This window comes from Phalacrocorax carbo, chromosome 1, assembly GCF_963921805.1.
Source record: "Phalacrocorax carbo chromosome 1, bPhaCar2.1, whole genome shotgun sequence".
Lineage (NCBI taxonomy): Eukaryota > Metazoa > Chordata > Aves > Suliformes > Phalacrocoracidae > Phalacrocorax > Phalacrocorax carbo.
The window spans coordinates 185,926,967-185,954,225 of record NC_087513.1 but is presented as its reverse complement, the minus strand read 5'-3'; the positions used below and the strand labels follow the sequence as shown (position 1 = coordinate 185,954,225).

Sequence of the window (27,259 nt, the reverse complement as noted above, 5' to 3'; positions counted from 1 at the left end):
TGTGGTATTTACCCTGGGTTTATTCACTGCAAGTCCTCTGAGAGCTGCTTTTGTTTGTCTTTATTTAATTGGCATGGTCAGATGGCCACCAGCAGGTCCAATTAAACAGATTCAATAGATTCCACTGTACGTTTTTATTATTTTCTTCATCAATGTGTAGCATAAAATGTCCAAAATAATTTGTCTGAGTACTAGTAATGAATATAAAGTGCACTCTGTTCCAGCCTGCGTACAGTAAGTTTCAGCTGTACAGCATTTTACAGCCAAAGCAAACTGGGTTAATAATGAAATCACTGATGCAATCCTTAGTACAGCCTTAGTGGGGATGAGGGTACCATTGCGTGTTACGATGCGAGGTATTTGGTTGCTCAGCTTTGAGCCTATCTGATCACAGATAGGCATTTTGCCATCTTTTCTAGCTATCTTAAGCTTTGGCGTTTAAGTGTGAGGTGGAACCGATTTAGGAAAATCCCACCAATGGGACTTGGGCATGCCCTTAATATCAGGTATTTGTTTAAGTGCTTTGTTGAATTGGAGCCTAGTACATCCTCTTGAAAAGAAAGCGATTTTCAGTCTAATAAGGTTATCTTAGTGTGAACATTTTAACTACATCAATCAATATGCCCGTCAGGAGTAAATGACTAATGGGATTTCTTTCTTCTTTCTTTCTTTGTTACCAGAATGATGAATTGACTTTGCCTGTTGCTGAAGATTCTCATCTCCTTAATGCATTGCAGATATGTCTAATGGACACAAGCTGTCAGGGTCTGGCAGTAACCGGTCCCAACCAAAAATATTTCCCCCTGGGACTTGTTCATCAGATTCCAGCTCTGCTCTCACAGTGGAAAATGTGAAAAGGCTGGAAAAAGTGTACATGTCTTCTAAAGAAACCTTCAATAAGCAGAGAATACGAGATTACCTGAAGCAGACGAATCTTGCTTACTTCAACACAGAGATGACTAGGAAAACCAGCACAGAGCTTGTCTGGGATGCAGAGCCTGAAGGAGCCTCCTCATCCTCTCCTGCAAAGCAGAGTGAAAATAGCAAAGTTTGCTGGAAGATCTCTGAAGAAATTTCAAGGAAAGATAAGCTATTAACAGGTATTTTTCAGCAACCTGTTAGAGGGAAGGAGAGAGAATAAGGCCTTTTCTATGATTTTTCTTGATCTTAAGTTTCTGTTTGCATATGGTAAATATAAGTGCCATGCATGGGCACCTAAAATGGTGATGGATTTTGAGGATCAACGTGTGCCTTCCCTTCCCTGCCTGCCAGTGAGGGCTGAGGTTACGTGGACTGCTGGTCTGGTTTGTACCATGTTTTGGGCTAAGTTATTGAGCTGTGAGAGCACGGTAAGGAGCACCAGCACCCAGACCTGAATCACATCTATGGAATTTATCAGAGCTCATCACAAATGCAAGGTGCTAGTCTAAGTGCCCTGGATGGGAAAAATGGGATTTTACCAGTAATTTAAACAGAAGCAAAGTGAAGTCAGGACAGAGTGTAAACAGAAAACCCACACATCCATTTTAGGCAGCACTTCTGAATTTCTGAGGTATTCAGAGTCCAAACACTGTGATTAGTCTTGTCTGGAGCAGAGTTGCTCTGTTGCATGTAAATGCCAGCAAATTTATATTAGGCAATTATGTCTCTTGTTAGATATCTCAAGCTATATTTACTTTTAGATATATATATATATATACACACACACACATATATATACACCTTGCTTTTAATAATATTTTACAACTCATTAAATAATCCAGCCCATGTTTGGAGGCAGATAGCAGTGACACAAATGTAGTTAATGCACAGAAAGGAAAACCCTCTAAATTACAAGGTTAAAAATCCCTTTTCTAAGAATGGCAAGAACTTGTCCTATTTCAGTTCTGGCTGCCTGTGGTGACACAGCCCATCTCTTCTTCTCGCAAACCAGGATGAGGCTTGTGGCTATATGCAGGACAGGGTCACAGCTGTCCCCTGCGAGTGGGTGAGAAAGGGACAAGTGGCCCCATCAAAAGCCACTGGAAGTGGATCACACCACAGCCATGGGGAACAGCAACTGGTTCCCTACAAAGGGAGAGTATAGCTTTCTGCAACAGAGACTGGATCCCAATCTGGGGTCCAAGTGGGACAACTTGGCCTTATCCTAAGTATAAATCAGGTTTTTAGAGGAAAGGTTGGACTTCTTCCATATTTCTTCTTTGAACACGCTATGAACATGCATTCCACCTGCTATAGGAGACCCCCTAGCACAGCCTGCCTTGTCAGAGCCAGAAAGGCACAGCTGGCATGAAAGAGCCAGGCTAATCCTTGAAGTAAAGTATTACCTATTTCCTAGAGAATTCATGCATTCGTCCTCCCTGGGAGGTTGGACAACAGAAGTGTTTTCTACTCACTTTTGCCTTTTTATCAATGCAAATTTGCCAGCTCCCAAGAATAGGAAAATTGACTGTTTGCACACGTAAGATTTATTTTTTAAAAGCTTTCCACGTGGAAATCAAGTATTCTTAGCAGGCATACATGTGAGCTGCCTTTTTGAGGAGAAATCTGCCCTGGCAAGAGGCTGAGGATCTGAAACAGCCACAAGTGACTGAAAGCAAATGCATGCAGAAACCTCAGTCATTGCTACCCCAGGCAATCGCTTCTTGGATTTCCACAACACAATTTAAAATTCAGATGAAATATGAGGTTTCTTTCAGCTGGTTTCAGTAGAGGGCTTTAGACACAAGTAGGTTTACTAAGGAAAATCAAATATGGGAAAGCCTCATTAGGGACCTAGAGTGAACAGTTAATATGTCTTCAAGAATTTGTGCAGTACAGTGTTTCATGGGGCTTCTTTGGCTTTTTTCAATCTCTTTTAATTGTATTCTGTCTTTCATAAGAGTGGCTTATGTAATCTGAACAGTAACCTTAATTTCTATGCTTTTTCTGGCTCCCTGTCACAGCCATGCCTCTCTTTTTTTCCACGTCTCTTACTCTTCTACATTTTGTTTTCCACCGTCTCCTCTGCCACCCTACTGCCCTCTCCAAATGCCTCCATGTCCGCGCCCTTTCCCCAGATCTGGGCAGGCCCTAAAGCTCTCCCTCATCTTCTCTGATTTTTTCGTAATAACGCCATTCGGGATGTTGGCACTGAGGTAGGTTGCATAAGCGGTGGTTTATCTGATAGAGCATTTGAGCTGAGATGTACAACTAACCCTGTAGGTGGGGGCTGCAACAGACCCCGGGGCTGCAACAGACCCCAGGTCTGCTGTGCTCTGCATGCAGAGGAAATGTGCAACCTGTGGCCACTGAATTAATGCAAACCCGGAGGTGGGGAAAGGTGCTGCTCTGACAGCAATTCCCCCCCAGGGCACGTCATCTGCCTGCACAAGGTGTTCAGGCCAAAATTCTTAGTTTCCTCCCTATTCTTGTAGCATCATGCCACAGAGGGGCAGCCCCGGTCCCCTTCGCCCCACTGCCCTTGTGCAGCCACACTGGCACAAGCAGGGAAGGTGAAACACACGTGGGAATACATCCTCCCAAAGAGCTGGTAAAATTAAGAGACCGAACTTGCTTACAGACAAAACCTGAGTGGAAGGAAAAAGTAAATTAGCTTGTAACTCTTGTCTCTTCCTCTGCAAAGCCTGCCCTCGGTCTCCAGCAACTTTTTTTACAGCTCATTTTTGGGATCTTTTTCTTCGCTCTCCCACAATTTATTATAGCATTAAAACCAATAGGGAAAAATGTTCCTCGTTAAGGTGGGAAGGTTTTATCTGAAATACAAAATAATGAAATGGCAAGAAATCTTAAGGCAACAAAACCCCCCCACTATTCTATACACACAAAAAAAAGGATCTTTTTTTTTTAAACAAAGCTTTTTCTCTCCCCTCCAGCACCACTGACAGATTCCCCATCAGCTCAGCCCACTGGCTCTAAGCCGAAGCAATCCAAGTAAGGAGTCTAATCGGTAACACTTTTCTATATAATTCAGTCGCATTAGGCTGTATTTATGCCTTACACGGGTGAGCAGCAGGAACACCTAACAACTGGAGATTTACAGTATGCCTGAGACATCTACAGCCTGGCAGCCGCTGCTGTCCCCCTGTTATTAATAAACTCGAAGTTATGTCTGTCCGAGTGGTTGTCTTTGGGCTCCTCAACATTTGCTGTGTTAAAAGGGATGTTGCCAGCCTCTGCAGAGGTGGTTTGGTTTTTTTTTTCATTTTTTCTTTTGCTAGACAGGTAAATCCCATGAAGCATCTCTCGAAGTGGCTGCGATATATGATTTTTATTTTGCAGGCTGCTCTTCCAGCTGGGGAGGAAAGGGAGGTCCGATTCCCCAGCCACGGTAAATCAGTATAATACCATCCTTTGTGCCACTGATGCTGCTGAAGCAACGTGGATTTACATTGGCCAGGAATGTAGCTCACTCCTTTTGGCTGTCTGATACGAATGTTAGACATATCTAATCTTCCCTGCAGACAGAGAAGGGGAAAGAGTAGAAATTGGATAGAGATGCTTGTTCAAGAGGCAAAGACCAAATGCTTCTGCGGTGTACTTTAAATGGCACTCAGTTCATTGATAACATTCCTTATATGAATATCAGAAGGATGTTTTGTCTTTTTTCCTCTAAAGACGTTACAGCGTGCGTTTGGCACCAAGGGAAAAGGATATAAGCAGCTGTTTAAGGGAAGGTTGTTGTATTGCTACAGGAACATGCAGCAAGGAGGGTTTTTTTTCATTCTAGGGTTATAAATTCATAACTTAGAACCTGAAAGAGCACAGGATCTATTTCCTCCCCAAATTATGAAAATGTTATGGTTTGAGGTAAAACCTCTGTTGCGATATCAAGGGAAGTTGGTCTTACACTTTCCAGGCTAACAGAAAGACACAACACAAGTGCAAGAAAAACAAGATTCCAGCCCATCTGAGCAGTTTGTGCCTTCCTGCGAGGTGGGGAGCTGCTGCTGCGGGAGCTGGAGGGGATCCAGCAGCCCAGCTCCTCGCGGGGCTGGCCTGAGCTCTCTTTAAGGGACCAGCCATGATTTGGGGGTACATGCAGCCAGCTGCCCATGAATCACTGGGGCTGCACCCAGACCCCTCACAGGCAGGTGGGTTGCTCAGTCTAAGCACGTCTCGTCCTCGAGCAAATACTGGCTGGACCTGTGGAGAAGCCCCAGTCACCCACCAACACCCCAGTCCCAGAACGGGGGCTCCAGTGACTTTTGGGTTCTATACCTGTCCCAGTCAGCCTGTACATGGCCCTTTACTGGGCTCTGCTCCTCATGTGTGAGGCAGAGATGATGGTGTTTCGCTACATCAGCAGAGCTGGGAGAGCAAACACATGATGGAAGCACCAGAGCATTGCTGTTCCCCCTATTCCTTGAAAGTTTTTATCCATGGACGCATTAATTTGTGTGCGCTGCGCCCAGAATCCTTTACAATTCGTAGGTAACTAATAAAAAAGCAGTGATGTGTGAAGGCCTTGTTGAATTACTAATGCAGATAAAAATAAAAAAAAACATAGCCTTCCCTTAAATCAGATCAAGTCAGGCCCAACCACAGTTTGTTCAGCATCTTTTTTTTTTAATGTTTTGGTTTTTCTTTTTCATTTGCCAAGGCTGCATGCATCTTTAAATTAGTATATCATAGGGGCAATCAAAAAATTCTCCCTGCATTACACAGATAGAAGCAGCTGGACACCTTGATAGATCCGTGTTGTAGGCTCAGAATTATTTCATACCCTGCTAGACAATTTCAAGTGAAAGGAGGGAGTGGGAGGGGGTATGGAAAGTCCCCAGTTGCTGCTGGACATGTTCTGGTAAAGTAGGGGTGCCCCAGCAGAGCCCCAGCCTGTGTGGGGTGCAGTGCAATGCCATATCATCCAGCTGAGCAGGAGTCACCTAATGCCATTTGCAGCACAGTGTAAGCTAAAATAAGCAGGAGGAGGATTTTAGGACCGATATAACCCTGTTTCATCCAGTGAACTAGAGGCAAGAAAAGCAGCAGGTTCACAGAAGGCTCTGTGCCCAGCTGCTACCAATACTCCTTGCCCCTTTTGGGCTGCTGGCAGTTACCCCTCTCTGTTCTGCTGCCCTTAGCTTTGTGAATGCCCCTCTCCCCTCTGCACGCTGCAGAGACCTAACTTTCACATCTTCTGAGGCAGGACTCATTTAGGGTAACTGCTGCGCCCTGCCCAAAATAATGCCACCAAGAATCACTGGAAACCGCTGGGAAAGCTTGCCTGCTCCTAAACCCCACAGCCCTCTTCCCTGCTGCCCATGAACTACTTACGAGCATCCCACCTGGTGTCACCTCTTTGCAGACAGCATGTAGATGGCTATCCTGCCTCCTGCTGCTCCAGAAGGCACGACCTAGAGGATGAGATGACCCAGACGAAGTGGAGCTATTCAGACAAGTCCCTTACTGCCAGGAAGGAGGGTAAGCTCATTTAAAACAGCCCTATCCAACATCCCAAGTACTCAAAAATGTAGGTTTCTTTTTAAAGATGGGGTTTTGGCATCAGTTTACTGAAAAAAATACTCACAATGTAGGCTTTTTTCAGCAGAAATTTTGATTCATTTGAAGCACTTTGACATGGATAAATGACTCTTGTTACCAATAGCCTGAGTTCTGTTCCTCTCCTGTTAAGGTACCCTCCTTGTAAGCCAGGGCACCACTCAGCACCTGGTCTGATAGCCCAGCAGCCGACGAGCATCGCCAAGAATGCTCTGAGCCCATACAACCCCAGCCCACTCTGTCAAAGAGCAGGGATGAGCTGATTTTGCAGTGAGCTGTGCCTTGAAGTTGGACTTGCTCTCCATCATCACCCTAAGCTATGATGCTGGAGTTGAGGGGTGACACCTGCTGAGGTGGAAGGATGCCCAGAGGCGCTCAGTATCTCCAGCCCCTGCTGTGTTGTCTCAGTCGACAGATGGTCACAACCCAGAATGGAGGTATATTCTAGTTTTCAGATTCTTGATTTTAATAGGCCTCCTCAGGCTGATGGATTCCTCTCTTTTTTTTTTGCCTGAAAAGGGGGAGTGAAGTGAAATTCACTTGAAGTTCACAAGCGTGTCAGTGGTGCTGTCATTGGAGTCTACCAGCAATGTGCAAAAGCCATTCCTCCCCTCCCTGCCTCCTGCAGTCCTGAGGTTGTCCCTCCTTGTTGCCACCAGCAAGGTGGGCCTCTGCAACCATCCAAGGTCACTTTTCGAGGCCAGCATCTCCTTTTAGGCTAATGCAACTCCCCCATCTCCAGACATCCCACCTCAGAAGGATATTAGAGGGCCTTCTGAACCGTCCACAGATGTGATTTCCACATTGATTTCCTGAGGCACCTAAATGTTTTAGGGGATCCTGGCCTAAGGGTTTCTGTGTGAGAGAAGCACAACGTTGTCACTAGGCAGTCTCAGCCCACGAGGGTTTATGAAATGCTTAGCAAGCAAAACAAAAAGCATTAACTTCTTGGCTACAGCTTGCTGCCAAAAGATAGGCAGGTCGTGCTTCAATGCGGATGTCTCAGGGAAAAAATGTGCAGTGCATTAGAGAGCTGTGACTCATAGAATAATTATCCTTGTTTCTCATAGTTTATTAATAATTTAAACCCAATCTTGGTGTTATTGATCTATCATTGAATTGGAGATTTATTTCAGATCTGTAGTCACTGAAGCAGTAAATTTAATCCCCCGCCACTCCCACCCTTCCATCCACTAAACTCACTTTATAACTAAAACATGATGTTTAGGCTGTTTCAGTAATAGGGAGAGTGGAAGAAGAGCCAGAGGCTGTGGGTGGCAGGAGCAGCCTTAAGCCCACAGTAGACCAAGGTGAGCGGCATTAAAGTTCTAGCTTTAATACACCTTTTTTGACCAACCCATCCTCTGCACATGGTCTCAGGGATGCCAAAAAGACCAAGTGCTACTTGCTGGCATGTGCATCACAACCAGATCCTAAACCAGTTTTGCCTGTTTTCATCTGAGTTTGCTTGCCCTTTCCTACAGTTAACCATCAGATTTGCATGCCTCCAGTTGTGGATCCCAGTGCTACTCTTTGTCCTCTGGAAATACAGATATGAACTCACTGAGATAAAAACACCTGCAAGATATATGCAGTTGCAAGGCACACAAGATCTTGGGCCCAATCCTAATCTTACTTAAACTGGTAAAAACCTGAGGCAGCCTGGGCGTCCCGGGAGTACCGTGAGTGTAAAATCAATTTAAGTGCATGGAGGATCAAGCTTAGAAAACGATAAAGTGAAGACTCCTACAGCAGTGCTCACTTGGCTGTAACACGTGTCTGGTGCATTCACTAACATAAGCAGCAAGACCTGGCCTTTTAAAGGAAGCCAGGAATAGAAAACAGCATGCTTTATGGCTGTGAAGTGCCCAGAAGAGTGATTTTTGTAAGCAAATGAAATACATTTTTATTAGACCAATTGTAGTATACAGTTGGGGTGGAAAATGTGTTCTTGGCTGTACCAAGTCTTTCTCAGGTCTAAAAGAAAGCAGCAAATGTGCCCAAATGCTCGTCTGTTCTTTTCCATCTATATTAATGGATACAGTTAAAGATATTACCATCTCCTGCCAGCCCATCCTTGTTGCTATCCTTAGACCCTGCAGATGGAACCACAGCAAGTGGGGGCTCTTGGCCACAGTTGGGTCTTCTGCAGCTATGGAAATGTGCAACAGGGCCAAGCTGTCACAGCCTTGCCTTAAAAAGCAAACAAGACTCTGTAACCAGGCAGAGAGGATGCATGTGTGGGGTAAACCACTGGCATGCACCCGTGAGTGTGGGCTCTTAACGCATCTGATGTTTCTTGCCCAAGACATCCCTAGAGGTGAACAGCAGGAAAACAAAACACAACAAACTCAGTGTAGTCTACAACTACATCTTCTGGAGATATCATTCTTAATTAAATAGTTGTGGAGCTGGGTTCTCCTTGATTTGGGTTTGGGGGATTTTTGGTGTTTGGGTTAGGTTAGCTAAACCTGGAATAAGACCAGGGAAATGCTGCTATTTCATTGTTCCTGCAGGACAAGGGATGGTGCCAGCAGTAACACATCAGGGTGCAGGTGCTGGGTGTTGTGGGGCTGCTGGGAAGGGAGCAAAGCCAGGGAAATCCACAGCTGGAAACGACGCTGGGTGGCTGGGTCCCTGGGACGCTGGGTCCCTTCTGTCCTGATGGGACCGGTGTCATCAGTGGGTCACAGCTCCTGCAAAACCCGGGCTTGCTGGCATTAAACTTTTCTCTTCTGTGAGGCCTGAGAGACTCATTTGGCAAGATTTCACCCAAATACATGAATTCCTAGAAACTGCGGCTTTCCTGCAGTTACAAAGGAGTAATCTCCCTTCCTCCCCCTCCTCGGTGAAATAGGTGGAGTGAGTGATCAGAGGCACAGGTACCCATCACCAGCGCAAGTGTGTTTTGAGTACCCACCTGCCATGGGAGCAGGTTCGGTGCCTCTCTGAATACATAACCCTTCCTCCCACAGTTTAGTCCTGCATCAGGCAATTAGGGGGTTACTTTCAGTACTAAGCAGCCAAGTAGAGAAACTGAGCATCACTTCAGGGTGCAGTTCACCCAGAACATGTTATTTAATGTGTATAGGTCTCATTGCATCCTGGTGAGGTAAGAAAATGCCTTTTCCTGCTCTTTTAGGAGTGGGTAACTAGAGAGCTGTGTCCGCATCTCATCACCCCTGAGCTAGGTGCCTACTCCTCTGAATTACTTGCTGGAGGTGCCTGTTCCTTGCTGTTGACAATATTAGGCTCCTAATTCAGGCACTTCACTTACAGGGGCAACAGTGGGTCTTGGTTCAGCTCACACAGGTCTCTTGACCCACAGGACACCCTCCTCAAAAGGGCCAGGTAAGGTATTTGCAGAGGCAGGTCATGCTCACCTGGCCCAGTGCTCCCCTCCACCAGAGCTGGATGCAAGGGGGGCACGTGGTCCCCACCCTGTCTGGCACCCCTCAGAGGCTGCGATAGTGCAGAAGCAGGTTCAGCGCTGTGTCCTCATGCTGGGGAAGATTCTGTTCTTCCCTCCAGCCATGGAGGTGCTCTCCAGGGACACCGAGGTGTACCCCAAGGCCGGAGAGAACAAGGGGCCAGCTGAAACCAAGGAAGAGGCAGTGGCCAAGGATGGAGAGGAGAGTCACCAAGCAGGGCCTTGTGAGCAAGGTACAGTGTGATATTTGGAATAATCACAGTCACTGTGAGATAAATTCGAGCTTCCCGGGTGCTCATCTGCCATCCTTTGAAAATCCCAGGCTAAACTAAAAAATACTTTGTTCATAAGAATGACTGAAGCATTTGAAGTCCTCCTTTTGCTGCTGTGGATCAGAGGTTAGCACTGTTTGGTGGCCATGGAGGACAAGTCATCCTGTCTAGTCAATCCAGGGCCATAATAAAAATGAGGAGGGAAATGTGAATGGGAGCATTTTTGTCAGAATACTAGAGTTAGCCTCTAGGAAAGGGCCAAGTGGATGTCTGGGAGGACCAGCCTTAAACTGAAGGGTCACAGCTCTCTTTCTCCTGTGGTCTTCCTCCTCAATTTCAGTGGGCTTCAGTTCTGCCACATCTCAGCTTGGTGGCACATGGGGTGTCAGAGAGCACAGGAGGCAAGAAAATCATGTGCTTTGGAGAAAAAAACAGTTGGGAATGGGGATAAAAGAAGGAAAACTGAATCTGAGAAAGAGGGCAAGAAATATGAGATTAGAGAATGAAAAAATATCAATAGCTGTGGGGAAATGAATGAAAAACTAAGGGGGACAGACCCCAGGGAAGAGAGGAAAACAAGAATAGAGACTAGGAGAGAGGCAGAACAGGAGGGACAGTGGAAAAACAGTGCAACATTGAAAAGGGAAGTGGATATAAATTAGAAGCAAAACCTAGAGGAGAAGAAATTTAACAAAATTGCAAAATGAAAACTGCAAAGAGTGGCTGATTCCAGAGAGCAGGGCTCAGCAAGGCAATGCTCCTAGTTGTCCACTGAAAGTTTGGTGACAAAACAGTGGAGAGAAGGTAATGCCTCTTTTCTTCCTTCATCTGGATATCTGCAGTCCTCAGAGGAATCAGGCTGTGAAAGAAAGACCTGGGACTGCAAAGCACCACCTTTCCGTTTGGGATAAAAACCACTCATTCTGGGGAGAAAGGGGGAAAGATCAGAAAGAAGAGATTCTTGCTTTTCTTTTCGTTTTCTCCTTTTTTTTTTCTTTTACTTTTTTTAGTATTTTGTTTTCACAACATGCTTTGACACACATTTCTTAGAGAGTGGCTGCCCAGAGCAGGGGACATGCTCTGCAGTGAGGTCTACTCCAGCATTTTCCTGAACAGATACCAGGCAAGCGGAGGGGCACAACTGCAGGGTCACTGCCTGTGTTACCTCTTTGCCTTCCCCAAACCTCTGGGTCTCCCTTTACTGGGATGCAGCAGCTTGAAATCTGCAGGAGGAGAATTCCTGGAAACCCAGCTGTATGCCTTCCCCTGCCCTGCAGCTCCTCCCTCCATCCCTACTTTTGCTTGTCAGGCATTTATATAAATAGGATTAACATCTGCAGTTACACTTAGCTAGGTTGCAAATTACAGAGGCTATCAAGCCTTGTGCTTCAGGGCATACAATGATTACCATCAGAGGGGCAAAAATGAGTTTTTCCAATAACAGAATATTGCATGATTGACTGGGGACATTACAGGGCAGAGTGGATTAGCCTTTGCCATCAGTATCAGTTATATGTCATTACCGCATCAAAGCACCAGACGTGGGTGAGCCACTTCCATTCAGGCGGCATTGGAGGTGGCTGGGTCTGGAGGAGTAGGGTTGGTTGTTAAAAAAAGCACTGATTACTGAAGCTGCTTATAAAATGTGCCTCCAGCAAGCTAAGCCCCCTGCTTCTGCTTGCCTACGTCCTGCATGCCTTCAGCTGGTTGGAGGACCCTGCCCTCCTCTCCTTTGTCTCCTGGTGATTCCTGACTCTGGTGGGATAAAGAAGTATCAGAGGATTTGGGAGCCACTGTAACAGGAGGCTGGAAGGCACCTGACCAAAGGGCCTGCTGACCCCATCTTTACAGTTCTTCCAGGGGCTTGCGAGAGAGTCTAAGGTCCCCACTAGCTCTCTATCATGTATGAACAACTTTGCCCACACTCAACTTTCAGGCCATCTCATTTTCTTCAACTTGGCAGCAAATTATTATCTCATTTGAATGGAAGAGCTCGAATTGACAAAAAATTCTAAAATAAGAAACATAATTAACAGCAAAACTTTTAATTCCCCTTTCTAAGCCATTTCTAAATGTGTTAGTGTTTATTTATTGAACCTGGCTTGACATTTAGACAGTTCCTTTTAATGCTAATAGGGTTGATTACCAGGTTGAATCCCACTGCTTTGAGGAAATGGCTGCTCAATATTCAGAGCTGCCAAGTTCCCCCTGCACAGAAATACCCACCTTTCTTCACAAGAAGTATGTATTATTCAGTACAAACATATTAAATTAAGGTGGGCGCAGGAGCCTGCGCCAGCGATGACAGAACAGCAGCCCATGCATGAGGTGTGTGGCCGCAGGGTGCCGGGGCTCTGTATTTCTGTGGCTAAAAACTCCCTCCAGCCCCGGTGGGACAGGGCCAGCCCACGTGCAGGGAACCGGGTTGGGTTTTGCCCTGTCTCAACAGCTTGGCTGTGGTGCCAGGGGTCACCCTGGGGGCGGCAGGACCCCCCAGCTTGAGTAGGGAGTCCCAAGGAGGAGGAGGAGGAGGAGTGGGGCAGAAGAGGAAGCCACCCTGTTTCCCCAGGCTGCAGCCAAAAGCTGGGCTTTCCTGTTCTTGCCCACTTGCAGTTTACACTCTACTTGCAAGACTCTCATCTTTCTCCCTATCCTACAAAGCCAAATACAGCAGGGACTCCTTCTTAATGGAAATCTAGGGGCAAGAAATGTGGGTGAGGATTTTTTTCCCATAACAGTCACTGTCAGATTATTTGCTTCAGTGTGTGTAACGGAGCTTTTTGTGCTCCCTCTCCTGCAGATCAATCAACTGGACTGAGGTCTGAGTGTCCTCCCGTTTTAACATATATCATCATTACTCCTTCGGAGCTGCTGCAAAATAGCACAGGTGTCAATAAGACTAGAATTTGGCCTTACATTTACTTTAAGTTAGGCTTTATAGGTGAAAATGGTAGGTTTTCAGGAACTGACCTCACCTCCACGTTACTGAGCGTGCAATGTCAACAAGAGGTTGCTTGGGCAGCACTGCAGCCTCCAGAAATAGGTCAGGCTCCTAAACGCTGAGTGTGACAAGCAAACCTGGCTTGACAAGCTCTGCCAATGGCTAGCCAAGCACAAGGAGATTACCCTGGTCTGGGGAACAGAGATACTTGAGCTCAGGAATTTCCCCCCAGGGTGTGATTATCTTGTAATAGCCACTATCCCTCATTCTCATTTCTAGCTGGAAAGGAGGTGCAAAGCAAGGCTCCTAGTTTGTATCCACCAGCTGGTAAAAAGCCAAGCACGGCTTTTAAGGCAATCGGGAAAGTGCACAGGGACGCAAATGTCCCTGGCTTAAGGTGGTGAGTTTTCAGTCAGAAGATACACTTATATATCGTGTCATCAGAGCATCCAAGTGTTTGTTTTTAATTTACATGGGGAAAACCTGAATGAATCACTCAGATTTGGACTGACTGTTTGAGCCACTACTATACATTTTCTTTTTTTTTTTTTTTTTGCTCTCCCATCTTTCATAACCATGCATCATAAGCAGAACAGGAGCCACTCTCTTTCAGTGATGCATTGGAAAAATGGAAACCAAAATGCTCTAGGTCAGGCTGGGGGAAGGTGAGCTGACTGTCACAAAACATCCTTGTTCAGAGACACAGCCACCGCCTGGTCACATTTCCACCACTTGGTGAGATGCACGTTAGAGGTCTGCATGTAGCATGAGGCACATCCCTTGGTTATCAGCTGTGTTTCAGAAGACTTGGCCTCCGGCTGAGGACCTGAAGAGAAGACTTGTTCATGCAGGAGAAGGTGGACTGAACAGGCTTCCTCAGATCCCAGACATGGCAATGGGAGGAGATGGTGTGGGCCCAGTTTCTGCAGCGTGTGCCTTTTGATATACATCAGTGTGCCCACAGAGGATGGTCAGCACTCAGGTGGCTTGGTGCTTTCTCTCGGTCACCAAGGTCTTCTTCATAGCTCCCACCGACAGCCACAGAGGTCGCTGCTTTGTCTTCCACAGTGGGGGTATCCCATGAGAAGGGGGTCATGCTCTGAAGTGGTTGGCCTACAGAGGCTTTTGCTTTGGGACCTGAAGGGAAAGGGCCCTGATTGCAAGTCTTGGTGGAAGGATTTTTGAGCTGAAAATTGCACCTAGAGCATTCAGGCTGGAAAGGCACCAAGCAGCTCCCTGTGATGCAGGGGGCTTCATCAGAAACACTGACAGGCAGCAGCACCAGACACCTTGGGCTACATTTAAACTGCTTTGCCTTAGCAGGAGACATGGCGTGGTGTGAAATGCAGGACATAAGGATGCCTGCAAAGGGTCAGCCCCAGAGTGTGCCTGGCCCAGCATCCTGCCCTGGATGAGAGCCAGCAGATGCTCAGGAAGCAATACAAAAATAGAGCAAACATTTGTATATACTTCCCAGAATACTCTCCATTCCCCTAGTGGTCTGTGACTCAGGAACCGCCTGAACTGTAGACACCATCTCTGCATTTAATAGCCCTTGATGGATTCTTAGTTTACACCCTATTGAACTAATGCAAACTTTAAAGATCCACTGTACCCTATGGCAAGGAGTGCCACAGGTAAAAATCTCTTTTGTTTGTTTTGAACTTGTCGCTTAATAGTTTTATTTGATGATCACTCTCTTCCTTTGAGGAGCACTGAATAATGTGAACAGCTGTTCCCCAGTCACGCCACTCACTCTTCCCATCACAAAACTCGGTCATATTTCTTCTTTAGTCATTTTTTTCTTCCAAGATAAAAAGATAAAAAGTCTTAATCTATTCAGTCATTCCCTGAATGAAGGCCCTTTTATGTCTTTGATCATCTTCAATTGCCTTCCTCTCTAACTTTTCTATTTCTTCTGTATCATATTTGAGATTGGTGAATCAGGACTGCACAATAGTATTCAAGAGATGGGAGCCCATGGATTTATACAGCGGCATAATGATTTCCTCTGTTTTGCACTCTCCTCCTTTCCTAATAATTCCTAGCTTTCTGTTTGCTTTTTTGATTGCGACTGAGTGTTGAATTGACATTTGCATAGAGCTATCTATTACAACCTGAAGATTTTGCTCCAAAGTGGAAATAGCCAGCTCAGAGCCCATTATTTTGTATGTAAAGCTAGGACTGTCTTTTCTCGTGCGCATCACTTTACACTTATCTACATCAAATTTCATCTGTGATTTTATTACCCTTTTATTCAGTGCCACGAGGGTCTTTCTGCAACTCTTCACAGTCAGCCCTTTGCCTCAGCCACCCTGAATATCATCAACAAACTTCTCCTCTCCCTGCTCACTACTATTTTGAGATTATTTATGAATATTTCAAAAGCACGGGACAATGTTTAGGCTAATTTAGCAGATTTCCCTCTCAAATTTGAAGTGCCAGGTCCCAAGGAGAGGGAAGAAATGCAGTTTCCCAAGCTCTTGGGTTGCCACAGGAGATCAGTTGGTGTTTCTGGGGCTGGATGGCATTGTGCTTAACCAGCAGGTCTACTTCTGGTGAGGGTGATGCCACTTGCTAGGATATATGTGCCTGCCCCCTTCACCAGACTGTACAGGACCAGCGGGCAATGGATAGGGGTATGGTGGCCCTTTCTCCTTTCTCCTGCTGAAGCTGCGCCCTGGCACAAAGAGGTGTACAGAAGTCCTGGGGGCCCTAGGAGAGGAGGCAGAGGGGACCAATGGATGGCAAAGCCTTCCTCTGAGAAAACCTCTGCACACGAAGTTTTGAGATATCACTGTGAATGAATCGGAGCTAACTGGCAACCCTTCCTTGAAAACAGCCGTGTGTGAGCCTGTTGAGAGTGCCCAAGGGAGTCCAAGGCTGGAATCAGATGAGGAGCCGTTGCCTGTGAGAGGAGACTATGAGGATGACGGGACTGCAACTGACGTCTACCCAGGCAAGGTGAGACCCAGTCAGCCAGTTAGCGAGAGGAACTGGGAATTACTATGACAAGCACTCTTTCAGTGGTGTTTTTTTTTTTCCTGGGGAGCAGCACCTTGCAGCAGTGCCCGGTGTGGGGTCAGTGCCCGGGGGCAACAACAAGGAGCACTTCTTTCTGCTGGGGACAGCCTTGCTTGGGGAAGAGGCTGGAGAGCTGCCGCTGTTATATGTAGGCAAAAGGAGTCAGGCTGAGCATCACTCCAGCACTAGAGGCAAGGGTGAAATTAATTCAGAGGATAAAGTGAACAGCTTTGGTGGAAAGTTCCCCATTCCTGTTGGTGCACCTTAGAGCCACGGGGCTGCACCAAGCATGTTTCCCTCTCCTCCCCAACCCAAGTAATTTGTTGTTGCAGCCCTTAGAGACAGGCAGTGCAGGATTTGTCCGCCCTCTGGTGAGACACCTTCCAGAAAAGCCATGCAGCTTCCAGAAAAATGCTCTGCGGAGGTGGTTTGATGCTCCTGCAGCTGTGAAGGGAGAAAGGAAGATAGTGTCTCTTCTATGACAGTGAAGCAAAAATTGCTCCAAAGGGCAGAGGCTCTCCCCTTTAAGAGACTTAAGCTTGACCATCAGAAAACCAGGACCCATTCGATGACAAAAGAAAAAAGCAGGTGTCAGTGACTCAGGCACAAACTGCCTCTTAAGCTGTGGGAAGACCTGTGTCTCATGGCAAAAAAAGTGTGCATGTGCCTGAAAAAACCCCCACTGGTTTCACAGATCCACAAAGCAAAAGAGAAATTAATGAGAAAACCAGTTGCAGGCCTGTTGATAGTACAGCCATCAATCCCTTCCTCGTCTGAGAGGGAAAGGCACTCAGCCACCTTAAACATGAAGGCAGAAGTCTGTATTTCCAACCCAGTCTTTTGTCTGATGCTGCGCTGCTGCCCGCTCCAGGGATTGAAGCTGGTGAGTGCTGGGGGCTCCTCTGGTGCAGCTGAGGGGTTCAGCTATGCCTTCAGCCCTTGCTTGTTCTTGGGTAAGGTTTGGGGCTGGAATGGCTGTGTGGTGTGCTCAGTGCCAGTGCAATGCTGGTGAACCACACCAGCTTGGCGTGCGTGTCTGCACAGCCCTGGGGCAGCAATAGGGGATATGAAATCAGTTCCTTCAGTTGCTGTTACAAAATTCCCATTTCTTTCTGGTCAGAGCTGGAAGGTCTTTACCTTCCTCTTTCAACAAGGTAGTTTTGGAAGGAATGAGCAACAGATAATAACTCTTCTCACAACCAGAAAGGTAGATGTGGATCGTAGACAGAGTGCAACTTTTGTATAAGCAGCAGTGGCTGGACCAGCACAAACCTGCCATGCATGCAAATAAAACCAGAGTATGCTGATAAAAGCACGGGTGCCATTTGTGAATCCTGGTGGCACCAGGGTTTGTGCTGTTGGCCAGCCCACCCAGCCCCGGAACACAGCTGGCTGATGGAGGAGGAGGAAAACCCACCCAGAAAGAAACCTGGGGCAAGATGGGGTGGCTCTAGGTGACACAACTGCTGATGGTAGAAGGCATCAGGATGACTACTATAAATACTACGGAGACGAAAAAGCCCTTTAAAGCTAAACCAGACTTAAGCTGCTTTCGAGCAATTATCAGGATGTTTCCATCACAAATCCTTTGCAAACACGGATTTTTTTTCCTTTCCAAAATGCAAATGCTCTCATTTTCCTTGAAGTTTCTCCATATCAATATTGCCTTAAAAACTGAGTGTATCTAGTTTTTTAATGTAGTTTCTCAGGGTTTTGTTTTTAAAGAAGAGACAGGAGCTTTCTTTGTTTTAAAAGTTTTAAAGTTTTAAGCTGTTTAAAAAGGCTTAAAGCCTTTTTTTCCCCTCTTTTTTTCACTTTTGTGGTGCTTCACAGGATGTTAAAAGAAGGCCAAATTAAAAAGTTGGTCAAATTTTCATATGAAAAACAACTATAACTTTCCATTGAGCTCTTAGGAAGGAAGTGTAAACATGCCAGCTGCATTTATTTGGGAGCACAGATAATGAAATGTAACCTGCGTTTCCTGACAATATATGTATATACATGCTAAAAAAGGAGTCCTAGTGTCACACTAAATGCAGTGGGTTGGTTGCTTTTACGGAAACAGCTTAGACTTAAGCCCAATTTACTTTTTTGAAAAATTAATAAGGCTGATGCTGAATTTCCTTTGTCCTCTGAGGAGACCACCTGGACCGAAGAATCTTCAAAGTGCACCTTTTGCAGCGCTCCTGAAAAGCCAGTCCCAACAGTGGTGGATCTGAAGGAACAACCCCAGGAAAATGTGAGTCTACCCGTACCATGTGAGCATGCCCATAATGTAAGATCCTTCCTGGCAAAAGGGAGAGCGATACCCCCCCCCTCCTCGCAGTGGTAGAAAGGAAGGGGAGGTGGATGTGGGTAGACGAGCTGGAGGGTGAGGAGGTCTGCAGTGCACCCAGGTGCCCCATGCCAGCCCCACCGCTCCTGACAGGCACTGCACCCCCACAGCTCTTTTGCTGCAGGAGATATAAGGAAGCGTTTGATGCTGTCGTCCAAGAGCAGATGAGTGAAGATGAAGCGGAGATGAAGCTGGACATCACTCCCCATGCCGACCCTTCCCAAGCTGAGCTGAGGAGCAGAATCAAGGATAAACTGCTGCAGCAGTAAGGCACCAAGGGAGACTGGCCCAAGGCCCTGGTGGGAGGAGAGAAGCCCTGTCAAGAGGTCCCATCACTCTGGTCCCAGGAAGGTTCACTGGTGGGAAGCTGCCCATGGTGTAGTGTCACTGCTGCCCACATGCAGCAACAAGCATTGAGGCATCCTTATGTCAGGCCTATGATGTGGCAGTGGCAGGAAAGATCCATCACCTGCCCTGGGCAGGATGTGCTGAGCAGGCAACAGGGCTGAATGGGGCCATTAATGTTGGACCAGGATGGTTCAGTGCTGCTGAGGCAATACTTGCCTGAGGGTCTTCACATAGCTCATCTTCACTGTAGGGCCCTTAGAAAAGCACTGGTGGGCTTGATGACGAGCAGCTAGAGCTGAGGGCTCAGCAGTCACCAGCTGATTCACCTCTGCACTATTTGCATTGAAGGTTTACACTTGCAGATTAGGAAGCTCCCTAGAAAGAGGGACGGGGCCAGATGCTTTCCCAGACAGCAAAAGGTTTTCCCAAGCTTAACCCTGGGTAACTGTTCCCTCACAAGAGACCCTGAAAGCATCTGACCCCACTCTGGGACTCTCTCCCATTGCACAGGCCCTGCACACCTTTCCACCACAGCTGCTTCAATCCCTACACCCAGCAGCCTTGAGGGACATAGATGTGACGTCCCAACGTCCTCCCAGGCTGCTAAGCAGCACACAAAGCGTCTAGCTCCTGTTTCACTCCCTGGGAGTGCATTGTTCCAAGAGCATGCCGTGAGCAGCCGTGGCTGGGGCATGCTGGCTTTGCCAAGGTAGGCGGAGACCTGGCTGCATCACCTGAGGATTCCATCCTTCGTTGCTGTTTCCCCTTTTCTCCCACTGTTTTGGTCCTTTGGGAGCCTTACCTTTAAAAGTGCCATCACACCTTCATGGGAGCAACAGCCCACACCAAAATCTCTCTGCTGTAGAGGGGCAGCACAAGGTCTGAGTGCCACTCAGGTCTCCAGGTAGGACGTGGTTTGAGCCTTTTGGGCAGGGTCTGTCTTCTGGTTTTGCAGTGGCCAGCAGCATATATGGCATGTGGCACTTGGTCCCAAACAACCACACAAGCTGTTTTGCCCTGGGAGACCAGAGTGACTGGCAGGGGTACGACATGCAGGTGGAGTGACACAGGGCTTTCAGCCACACATGTGGTGAGATGTGTGGGCAGAATGTCCTGAGGGTTGGGACTCACCTCACTTCTGCAAGCCCATACCCATGCCTTCCCCCATAACTGGCAGCTCCCCTTGACTGAAGGGTAGGAAAAAGGGTGCTTCTACTGCATGATTCATCACATTTGTAATGAGATGGATCTCCTATTTCTCTGCTTTGGCTATTAAATCCATCCATGGTGACAATCTCATATGCAGACCTCTGCGTTGTTTCAGGTGAATCCTGACATAACACCCCATGATACTTTTTTTTCCCCCTTAGATTATAAGGGTAGGGCCTTTAGCCAACAATTTCATCTTATTTTTAACTTCCTTTTTTGATCTTAGGTTGGATGAAGGAGGCTTTGAGAGCTACAGGGAAATATTTCGGCAGTATCTGAGATTTGTTCCTGGTAAGGACCTTTGCTAGTGAGCTGTCATTGCTAGGCTTGGCATGGAGCCAGAAGCACGTGGTAGCTTCAGTGCAGAAACTGCAGCTCTTTGTGTAGTAAAAGGTGCCATAATATTCATTACGAGTGGCCAGGGACCTTCACAGTTTCTCAAAACACAGGTCTCCACAATTCCCTGCCTACAAGGCCTGTCATCTCCAGGCTTGAGCTGGAGACATCTGGCTGAGAGGAGTAGAAGATGGTACGGAAGAGACTTGCTAGTTCATGTCGAGTCCATCCTTTGCCATAAGTAATCCTCAGCTGTTCATGGTCTGGACAGTTTGTTGTTCTAAGCAAGGAGATCCCTTACATCTTCAGGAAAGCCATCCTGCAGCATCACAGAGCCTACCCCATCTTAGTTAGGTTAGATTTTTCCCTTACTGCTTATTTATCCTCAAACAAAAACTCCTCAGTCCCTTCCTCCATCCCCCCTCCTTTCCAAATAATCCATGACACAAGCCTTAGAGAAACAAAGCTGCATCACCTTTTCCTCAACAACAACCTTCACAATTTTTTTCAGGGACTAGAATCGCATTCAGCCTCTCAAAACAAAACAAATACACTGTCAGACCAAAGACTACCCCTTTCAAAAAGCAACAACTGACGTCAGCACCTCCAGAAGACCTGCTGGAGCTGGACAGGAATTTTGTTGCGGCGCACTTAAAGGTGGGTATGGCCTGTTGGATCTCTTCTTGTTGCTTTTCAGGCAGGGACTGTAGAGAGCTGTATAGTGTTGCATTTGCTCATACCCCACGAAAGTCCAGTCAAACCCATTTAGATATCTGCTACGACACAGAGAAGACACTGATTCAGCAAAACATTAAAATGCTCATCAGTGGGTACGCTAAGTTGATGGGGCATACTAACCTGTGGTGGTTTGAAGATGAACTTAACCAGGCATTCATGGCTGAGGTGGAAAGCTGAGTCTGGCATCCCTGGGGTTTTACTGGGATGATAACTGTGTGTAAAGGGTTTTACTTATGGAGCATACTATGCAGCCTGAAGGCTGAACACCACCAGTCAGTGAGCACCCATACTGAAGCCTCAGACCCTGCTCTACTCACTTCCATACTATTCAGCTCTCTTAACCTCCAATCCAGGCTGCCCTGTCCAAACTGCCTAGCGGGGACAGATCCAGGCTCCTCAGCTAGGAATCACTTGGGGAAACACTCCTGGTCCTGGGCCAAGCCTCAGTCCAACAATTTAGCAGCACAGGCAAAAGCTTTGCAGGGTCCAGGGTCAAGGCTTTGAATTCATTAGTAGGGGTGCCACTGCTGTGTCCAGCAAGGAATGGGGCGGGGGGCTCATATGGCAGCTCTCCCTGGAAAACCAGGCTGGATGCAACCAAAAGAAAGACAATTATGGGTCAAGGAGCTGATTTTTGTGAGACGGGCAAAAGTACATTGCACAGTCTCTGTCCCCACCTCAGGAAAGGGATCCCTGAGATGTTCCAGCACAAGCTCATGTGGCTCATAAATCACAGAGGCCCAATCAAAAAAAGGTCATGGTGGGCTGCACAAAACCTGGCAGTGGCTCAGCAGTGCCTCGGCTGTGGGATGGGAGCTGCCCGAGGGTCCTGGCATCTCTCCGCGGCAAGTGGTTACCATGGCCCCCACCAGAAACAGCTACTAGTGTGTCCCCTCCACCCCCGTGGCCATGAGAAGCAGCTCCTTGGAGCTCATCATCCCAGCCCCAGTGACCCAGGGGGGCAAGCAGAGATTGGTGGCCTGCCCTATGAGCCAGGGGCTGGATGGGACCCACCACCAGCTCAGCCCCTTACAGCACAGCTCTTCCCTCCCCTCCTCTGCCTCTCCTCTCCCTTCCCAAACCAGAAAGCACTGCAGTTTCTGCAGGTGTGCAAGAAAATTACCTGTGATTTATCACACAATCAGTGATTTTGCTGGCTTTTTTATTTTCGACATAGAAGCACATTACACTGTTCTCCCCCTCTGAAATATAGGGGTAGCAAAACCTCCTGTCTGGGACCGTCTGTCTTTTTAGCCTCATAAAAAGCCTGAAAAATGAAAGCAGGAACAAAATTGTTAGTTTGTTGCTTTTTTGTTCCCCTCCATCCTTTATAACCAGGAAGTAATTCTTAGCTATTTCACAGAGCCAAAATGTGCATCTTCAGCTTATAAATTAGTGCCACAGTTATGGCTGGAGTCAGCCACTTCACGTGCCTGAAACGCCTCCATCTGGGAGCTGCTGCGGACGAGTCCCTCAGGTCCCAGTGACACACAAAACCTGAGCACGGCCCCTTTCTGCACATGAGAATTAGCTGCTGCTTTTAACGATGATGTTAAAATGGAACAGCAAGGTCTCCCCTCTTCCCCCCTCTCCAAGCTGCTCTTCCATTCTTCCCAGAGAAGCAGGCAGTAATGCTGCTTATTCCTATTAGAAAGCATTAAACCCAGCTCCCTTGTAATGCCGGCAGCTAAGCCCTTAGCAAAGAAATGTTTCTATTTCACTTGTCAGTACGTTGAAGGATAAACTACTTGTGGGTCTGATAGAAAAAGGGCTCTTGGCAAATTATATCGTCAGAGAGCAGCTAATAACATAAAATGAGAAGAGCTGAGCTTTGTACAGGGAGCATGAAAACACAGAAGTGAAGGATGAGTTTTCCTCAGCTATTTAAAAGCCTTTAATTAAAAAGTAAGCAAACACACAAAAAAACCAAAACCAAGGCCAGGTGGAAAGTGCAGAGTGTGATGGTCTGGCTTGCCAGAGCTCTGGGGTTGGCACCAGTGGAGGGAAAGGAAGGCCTGGGGCAGAGCGTCCCTGTCCCCTGTGTCCGGGCAGGCATCCCCGCGATGCCTCACCCCAGCCCGCCGCCTGCCTCTCACTTCCTTGGTTTTGCTCCTGCAGCACTGCTGTTCTCCTGAGCCTGTAAGACGGTGTTATCCTGACGGACAGACATTTTATCTGCTGTTCCCAGATGGAAGTGGTCAGGTTTAGTATCCAGCAGCAATGACGCTTGAGGGTGGGGGGAGCCGCGGGAATGCCCTGCCTCAAGGTGGGTCACCATGACTCTCCTCCCTTGGGGTAACCCACCTCAGCCTCTTGGGCCGGCTACGCAACCCATGCCGCTCTTGCAAGGAAGTGAGGTTCACAGAGCTGGTTGCCTTGGGGCTGGCTGGCTGAAGGGTGGGGGAGGCTTGAGCCACTTCCCCCCAGACACTGTCCCGTGATGGTTTTCTTCCAAAGCATGCTTCCTGTGGGCTTTCTGTGGGCTTTCTATGGGCTTGTCTTTTCTTAACTGTTTCTCAGCTACCCATCGGGCAGCATGGCCATTCTCATCATGTTCACCGAGGAAGCCCTGTTCACCTATTGCATCCTGGAGGACAGCAAGTACCCAGGGATCAGGGCTATCTTTGGGAGCTACGGCCGTGGGGTCTGCTTCCACCCTGACGGCCACATCTGGTAGGTGCAAGCCCAGAGGTAATGCTGGGTCCCAGCTCAGCCCCAGCCTGCCCTGCTGGTACCCCTGGGTTTTAAGGCATGCTGAAAACATCTCCACTTTTTGTTCCAGTTATATTTTTTCCTGTGTGAAAGTACATGAAAAGGAGGGAGGGCTGTGCTGCAGCCCTCCAGAGTAGTGGCTTCTCATGTCGTGCACCAAGGTGCCGGGTGCAGGCAGCATCTAAAATGCGAGGGCACTTGGGGATCACCCCATCTCTGTTGCCAGTGACATCTGTCCAGAGATCCTGGCATGAGGGTTGATCTTGGCCAAGGTTGGACACATGGCCATGGAGGTGGCTTGACCCCTTTACAGCGTGGGTATGAGGGTGTGAGAGCCCCAGGTGGCCACACTGGAAAAAAAGTGGGCTTATTATCCACACCCAAGGGCAAACCTCAATACCTGGAGTCAGTTAGCTTGAGGTCAACATGGCTTTTGGTTTGTTTCTTATATCCATTGAGTGTTGCTCGCTGAAGAATGACTTAGATGACCAATTTCTTGCAGTCTAAGTTGTAATATGAGGTGACCAATGGCTTTAGTAAAAACTGCTGGCATTTAGGCCATCGAATACTAATTTTTGACACCCCACCCCCAGTCTCCAACGTTTCCCTTCAGAAAGCTAGGAACTGGGAGAATCAGTAAATCCCACCTCAATTTTACAAGTCCTCCCTGTGTTGAGAGTAACTAATGGACATCTTAAATGTCTAACTGGCTATTACAAATCATTTTAAATAGCTTTTGCAGTAACACTTCCATCAGACTCCTGCAGTCCTGCCGCTCGCCTGCAGACGTGCCGGTCCTTCATCCATCATGCAGCAGCCAGGTTTTTACAGCGTGGCACTGAGACTATCCCTAGCAGCACTAAACCATTGCTGACCCCTCCGTGGGGCTCTCCTGGCCCCGCTGGACCACACGCTCCCCATGGGCGTTACCCGCACGCCGGCGTGCTGATGAGCTGAGACAGGCTGCTACGACCCTCCCAGCCTCTCCCAGCAGCCATAAATTAAGGGCAATGCTAAGTGACCCCTCTGATATTCATGAAAAGAATATGATAGCTTTGATGAGAGGAAAACGGAAAGCCTGTGGGTCGGTCATCCATCCCACATATGGACTGGTTCAGGCTTGTCTGCAGCTGGCACTGTAGCACATCACAGCTGCAAACTGAGGGTTTTTTTTCCTGGAGGTTTTTTCTGCATTTTCTGAGCTGCAGCACAAGGTAACGCTGGGGGAGGCCGAGCCGCTTTCGCAGGCCGGTGAGACTACTTCTTCAAGCTTAGGCAGAAAAAACTCAACACATGCTGTGAATGATAAAAGCTCCCTACATGCCACAGCTGGGGGGATGCTCCAGCACCCGGAGCTGCCTACCCAGGCTGCCATGGCCTGGGGAGTATAGATTCGTATCTGTATGTCATAAATATGGGCTGCTTTCCAACACACGCTGCATTTCTCTCTCTTTCATAGTTTGGCAAAGCCATTTCCCACACCCAGACACACGCACAACCACACACGCACACAACGAGGACCTATTTTTGGCATAAAGGTTACCAGAGCAAAAGAAATGACCACGTCCAGGGACTTTCAGAAGATGTAGACATCTAATAGGAAGAAGGGGACTCGCACGCACAAGACCCACACTCTGCCTGGAGATTTGCTCTGCCCTTGAGGGACTCATTGCTCCCCCAGGGACCACCCAATTTCTATAGCATGCTTGTACTGTAGGACAAAAACTGTTAGAAAACACCTGGTGTATCAGGTCCCAGCAGTGACCTTATTATTTGGACCACAATAATAAGTAGTTTAATCAAACTGCAGACAAAAGATGGTATTTGGGTCTGGGGTATTGTTTGCTCTGGATTCTTCCAGCTTTGCATTTGTCCCCAGGGCTGCCCTGGACCCCTACACCGGGATCTGCTTGGACCAGGCAGGGGCCAGCCAGAAGCGCTGGAAGTGGCATGACTTCAGCCACCACACTCACACCCCTCCCTTCCAGTCCATCACCATGAAACTGAACAGCCACATCACTATTAAAATCCTGGCTCAGGATCAAATCGATTTATCCTTCACCAGCCGCAGCGGTCACATCCGCTTCAACGTGGGGTCCCCGCTCAAGGTGAGTGCTTGCTGTGGTAGCTTTGCCCAGCCGGCTCCTGCCTACCAGCCACTTGGAAAGCAGCAGCAGGGAAAATGCCTGGTGAAGATAAGCTTGGTGCTGCTGCATGGGACTGGTCACAAATTTTCAGGTGGAAAAATCACCGTTTCATTCAAAAAGCAAATTTCCTGCCTATGTGAATCTTAATGAAATTCCCTTCCAGGAAGGCATTTAGATAAGATTGAAATGCTGTCGCTAAAGGGCAAGAACAGCACCCCTCACAAATTCACTCTGAAACACTATTTCTTTTCAAAACATTTATATTAAATGTCAGTACAAACACAAAGCTCCTGATTTTATCTAAACAACGTTTCACTTAACATGAAACAAGCATGCGGTGGGGGGTGGAGGGGTGACGGAGAGCCAAAACCCTTTGGTACTTGTTGTCACTCAGGTTTCCCACCTCTGACCCTTCCCTGGAGGCAGAAATGCTGTTTTGGCCAGGGTTCAGCCCTGCTCAGTGCCAGCGTGATTCCCCCAGCCTACTGGTGTGCACCCCTGTCCTCCACTAGATGCAAACACAACTGGTCAGCTCTGAAAGGCAGGTCACACGTCACCAGGAGCTCATGCTTGGTTGGGGGCTGAGTCTTCATGGCGAAGGATTCAAGTTGTCTTCCCAGGTGCAGGCACAATCCAAATGTTTACAGCCCTCATAGCATTAGTCTATACATGGCCAGAGATGTATTGCTAAAGGAAGCACATCTGGGGTAGCTATTCAGAAAGCTGGCAACAACCCGAGGTCAGTATGTGGGACCATAAAGCACTGGCACCTGCTCTACCACCCCCAAAATTCAGACCTTCTCAGGACCCATTGCTACGTTAGATAAGGAAGTCACCTTCCTTGCTCCACTCCTCCTGGGCAGCCTGCTCCCACCAAAGGAGCCTAGAGCCGTGAGTTTAGCTCCCCATTCCCTTTGTACGTGTGCTGGAAGAGGATCACCTCCAAAGGGGAGCTGAAGGGTTAGTGTGCTCCATGGCTATGGAGGGAAAGGGCACGCTGGACACACTCCATGGGTAAGCGTGAAAGGGTGGGTTATCTCTTATAAGAGATATTCTTCTACTCAGCCTCCCTTCAGGGGGTTCAGCATTAACACTCTTCGCTTTGCACGGGCTCTCTTTGCAGCTGAAAGGCCCAGACAAAAGTCACCTACTTAAATGGCCAGAAAGCAAAGAGGAGCTCTTCCTTCAGTCTAAAAAGATTCAGCTCAGGAGCCTGCTGTCCAAAATACAATGTTGCAAGACTTTTGGCAACCCCTCTCCCAGTGA

At 47.7% G+C, this 27,259-nt stretch overlaps 1 protein-coding gene across 1 annotated transcript; it reads left to right on the top strand.

Annotated features, from left to right (window-relative positions):
- Positions 1-739: 739 nt before the first annotated feature.
- ERICH6B (glutamate rich 6B) lies at positions 740-27,259 on the top strand. The gene is given in 16 exon segments (XM_064440847.1): positions 740-1,100; positions 3,876-3,933; positions 6,308-6,423; positions 7,292-7,293; positions 7,730-7,811; positions 10,033-10,164; positions 15,987-16,108; positions 18,306-18,407; positions 18,614-18,768; positions 20,287-20,351; positions 20,908-21,053; positions 23,253-23,341; positions 23,655-23,807; positions 25,726-25,954; positions 27,117-27,222; positions 27,225-27,259. Coding segments are annotated over 16 exon segments (1,953 nt in total).